We start from the raw sequence: 4,654 nt of genomic DNA, 5'->3' as shown, positions 1-4,654 counted from the left end.
AAAACAACATAAAAAAGGACTATACACATGGACCTCACCAGATGAAATATACAGAAACCAAATTGGCTACATCTTTCAGAAGAGACAGTGGAAAAGCTCCATATCACCAGCCAAAATAAGGCCGGGGCAGATTTTGGAACAGGTCATCAATTGTTCATATACAAGTTCAGGCTGAAGCTGAAGAAAATGAAAACAAGACCATGATAGCCAAAATATGACCTTGAAATGCCCTACCTGAATTTAGAGATCATCTGAAGAGCAGATTCAATGTGTTAGACATTAAAAACGGAAGACTAAAAGATTTGTGACATGACATCGAGAGTGTCATATGGGAAAAAGCAAAAGATCATGAAGAAGACAAGAAAGAAGGAAGAGATCAAACTTGATGTCAGAAGAGACTCTGGAACTTGCTGTCCAGTGTAGAGATGCTAAAGTAAACAGGAGAAATGAGGTAAAATAGCTGAGCAGAAAATGTAAAAGGTCAGCTCAAGAAGACAAAGGCAAATATTATAGCAAAATGTGCAAAGACATGGCGTTAAAAAACCAAAAAGGAGGAACATGCTTAGCATTTCTCAAACTGAGAAAACTAAAGAAAAAATTCAAGCCTCAACTTGAAATATTAAAGGATTCTATAGGCAAAATATCGAATGATGCAGAAAACATCAAAGAAGATAGAAGGAATACAGAGAGTAACTGCACCAAACAGAAATGGTCGATATTCAACCACTTGAAGAGGTAGTCTATGATCAAGAGTCAGTGATACTGAAGGAAGAAGTCCAAGGTGCATTGAAGGCATTGACAAAGAACACGGCACCTGGAATTGATGAAATACAAGTTGAAATCTTTCAGCAAACTGATGCAGCACTGGAGGCACTCACTTATCGCTGCCAAAAAATTTGGAGGACAGCTATCTGGCCAACTAACTGGAAAAGATACATATTTGTGCCCATTCCAAAGAGAGGTGACCCAACAAAATGTAAAAATCTATGGACAACATCATTAAAATTGCAAGCAAGTAAAATTTTGCTAAAAATAATACAAAAACAGCTGAAACCACATATTGACAGAGAACTTCTAGAGGTTCAAGCCAGATTTAGAAGAGGATGTGGAATGAGGGAATATCATTACTGACATCAGAAGGAGCTTGGCTGAAAGCAGAGAATACCAGAAAGATATTTACCTGTGCTTTATTGACTATGCAAAGGCTTTCAATTGTGTGGATCATGACAAGCTTTGGACAGCATTGTGGAGAATGAGTATTCCAGAACACTTCAGTTTGCTCATAAGGAACCTGTAGATAGACCAAGAGGCAGTTGTTCAAACAGATCAAAGGAATAACAAATGTTTTAAATACAGGAAAGGTGTGCACCAGTGTTGTATTTGTTCACAGACTTATTCAACCTGTATTCTGAGCAAATAATCTGAGAAGCTAGATTATATGAATAAAAATATGGCATCAGGATTACAGGAAGACTCATTAATAACCTGCGATATGCAGATGATACAGCCTTGCTTGCTGAAAGCAGAGAAGACTTAAAATGCTAACTGATGTAGGTCAAAGACCACAGCTTTCAGTATGAGTTGCACCTCAATGTAAAGAAAACAAATATTAGATCAGTAAACAACATCTATGTAAATGGAGAAAAGATCGAAGTTGTCAAAGACTTCATTTTGCTCAGATCAACCATCAACCAGCAGTTGAGAAATCAAACAATGTATTGCATTAGGCATATCTTCTCCACAAGACCTCTTTAAAATGCACCAAGAACAAAGACATCAGCTTGAGGACTAAGGGTGTGCCTGATCCAACTCATGGTATCTTCAGTAGTCTTATATGCATGCAAAAGCTAGACAGTGAATAAGGAAGACCATAGAAGAATTGATGTTTTTGAGTTATGGTGTTGGAAGAGAATATTGAAAGTGCCATGGGCTGCCAATATGGTGTTGGAGGAGAATATTGAAAGTGCCATGGGCTGCCAAAAGAACAAACAGATATGTGTTGGAAGAAGTGCAGCCAGAGTGCTCCTTGGAGGCCTGGATGGCCAAACTTTGTCTTTCATACTTTTGACATATTGCTATGAGGGACCAGTCACTGGAGAAGGATATCATGTTTTGGTAAGGTGGAGAGTCAGAGAAAAAGAGGTAAGACCCCCAGTGAGATGGATTGGCCAAGTGGCAGCATCAATGGGCTCAAGTGTGGCAACAGTAGTGAGGTTGGCCCAGGATCGGGCAGTGTTTTGGTCTGCTGTATATAAGGTTACTATGGGTCGGTACCGACTTCCAATATTCTCCTCCAACACCATAACTTAAAAGCATCAAATTTTCTACGGTCTTCCTTATTCACTGTCCAGCTTTCGCATGCGTATGATGTTATTTAAAATACCATGGCTTGTGTCAGGTGCACCTTAGTACACAGCATTTATTACTTGTATAATTAAATAACGCATTGCTTTAGCAATTAAAGAAACATACATGGAGTTAATTCAAGGTTATGAAGATTGGAAAATTGAGTGGATTTCACAATTATATATATTCATTAAGAGAATTTGGAATATAAGGAAAACATGACAAAATTATAACTTGAGTATATAAATACAATTACTTTGAAAATTTTATGGAATTGTTGTTATTGCTGAGTACTGTGGAGTCTGTTCCAACTCATAGTGACCCTGCACAGTTTCCAAGGCTGTAAATCTTTACGGGAGCAAAAAGCCTCATCTTCCTCCCGCAGAACAGCTGGTAGTTTTGAACTACCTATATTAAATACATTTATTTTGAAAAGTGTGAATGTTGTATACTGACAGTAGATACAAGGAAACAGTTTAGCTGGAAAGAATGAGATTTAGAATCAGATGTAAGATTGAATCAAAGCTCTATAACTCACAGAATTTTGGATCTTGAGCTAATGAATCCCTCAGAGACTCAGTGCCCTGTGCAACTAGAGATAGCATCTAATTGGAAACCTATTTCAAGATTAAAGGTATATCAAGTATATAAAGAGTATAGCAAATAAATACTCAAAAATGGTATTAATTACTATTGACATTTAACTCATACTCTTGCTATTGTTACTACATTTATTTTTGTGTGAACAATGCTATTCATAATAGTACTTCTTTTATGTCTTAGTAGCATTGGTTTTATGTTAGAGACAGAAGTTCCTTCTGTTAACAATAGAAGGATTTGATCATGTTAATGGCTTAATTCTTAAAGACTACTTAGAATGATGTCTAGATAGTTTCTTAATTTTTCTAAATTTATCATTATTTCATAATCTGTTAAAGTATATTATTATACATTTATAGTTGATGTTTCAATGATTTCAGGTAATAGAATCAGCATTGAGAAAGCTGGAATGTGAACCCACTAATGTAGAAGAATTTATGGCACATTTTACTTTTTTGGATGCCATTTCTATAAAAATATCTAAACTAGAAAAAGAGTACTTAATAATTGCACAGCTGAATGCACTTGTAAAGTATTACCAGATACATATTCCAGAAGAGCAAGTTGCCATATATAAAATCCTTCTGATCAAGTTTAGTCAACTAAAAGCATCCATGAAGTTAAGTGAAACACATAAAGACACTGCTTTTGCTAAATTCAGGGAAAATTTGGAAGCATGTGTCACTGGTCTACAGGTTAATGCTATTAATTTAAAGGCAAAGGTAAGTTTGTGTTTGCTTTTTAAATGAAAAAATCAATTTGATCTTCATGTTGTTGCTAGTTGCTGTGAAGTTGGCTCTGATTCATGGTAACAGAACAAAATGTTTCGGGTCCTGCACCATCTTCATGATAGTTGATTTGAGTCGATTCTTGCAGCTACGAGTCAGTCCATTTGATTAAGTATTCCGCCCCCCCCCTTTTTTTTTTGTTTAGCCCTCCACTATATGAAATATGATGTTAAGTTGATCTTATTCACATGTATTTGGTTATTTGCTTTCTGTGGAATCTTGGGGAAATATTTCTAGAATTCTCAACCTGTCATTGTTAAGTGCCATGAAGTTGATTCTGAATCAGAATCTTTATTACCATTAAACAAAATTTTGGTGATTTGTGAACTTGAGTGGGAAGCAAAATTACATCTCTGTTTTCACTAACCTCTAACAGAAATTTAGCATTTTCTTTAATTATAAATGATTGGAGGTTGCAAACCACGGCAGAGCTGGGGACTTTTTCCCTGGGCTTCAACAGCCTACCAAAGGGTTCCATGGAATTAACAAAGGCTTAAAAACTCCTGAAATGTGTCTAGGCCTTATTCTGGACCAAACAGTAACAATGGTTACAACTCGACTCACTTATTGTGAGAAGCAGACTATAAATAAACCCCTGAGTGTTTATTTTTCATTAATAAGTATCAGGAATTGTGCTAGGCATTTTACAGGGAATACATGATTTACCCTTTATCTACACAAAAAAACTGAGATAATGAAGAGGTGAAGTAACTTGCCTAAGATCACCAAGTTATTAAGAACCAAAACTCTGGAACCCTTACTTTTCACTACTATCCTCTTCTCCCTAACACTGCAAATTATCAACGCATTTTGAGCACTTTCTACCTATTAGACATGTTGTTGTTGTTGTTGTTATGTGCCGTGGAGTCGGTTCCGACTCATAGTGACCCTGTACAGGGTTTCCAAGGCTGTAAATTTTT

General features: G+C 36.2%; 1 protein-coding gene across 1 annotated transcript in view; it reads left to right on the top strand.

Annotated features, from left to right (window-relative positions):
• Positions 1-4,654, top strand: part of DNAH14 (dynein, axonemal, heavy chain 14) — a 641,625-nt gene that overhangs the window by 84,244 nt on the left and 552,727 nt on the right. Inside the window, 1 exon segment of the mRNA XM_006871162.1 lies at positions 3,327-3,668. Within this exon segment, the coding sequence (XP_006871224.1) occupies positions 3,327-3,668 (342 nt within the window).

Source organism: Chrysochloris asiatica, unplaced genomic scaffold, assembly GCF_000296735.1.
Source record: "Chrysochloris asiatica unplaced genomic scaffold, ChrAsi1.0 scaffold00161, whole genome shotgun sequence".
Lineage (NCBI taxonomy): Eukaryota > Metazoa > Chordata > Mammalia > Afrosoricida > Chrysochloridae > Chrysochloris > Chrysochloris asiatica.
This window is presented reverse-complemented; position numbering and strand designations above follow the sequence as displayed.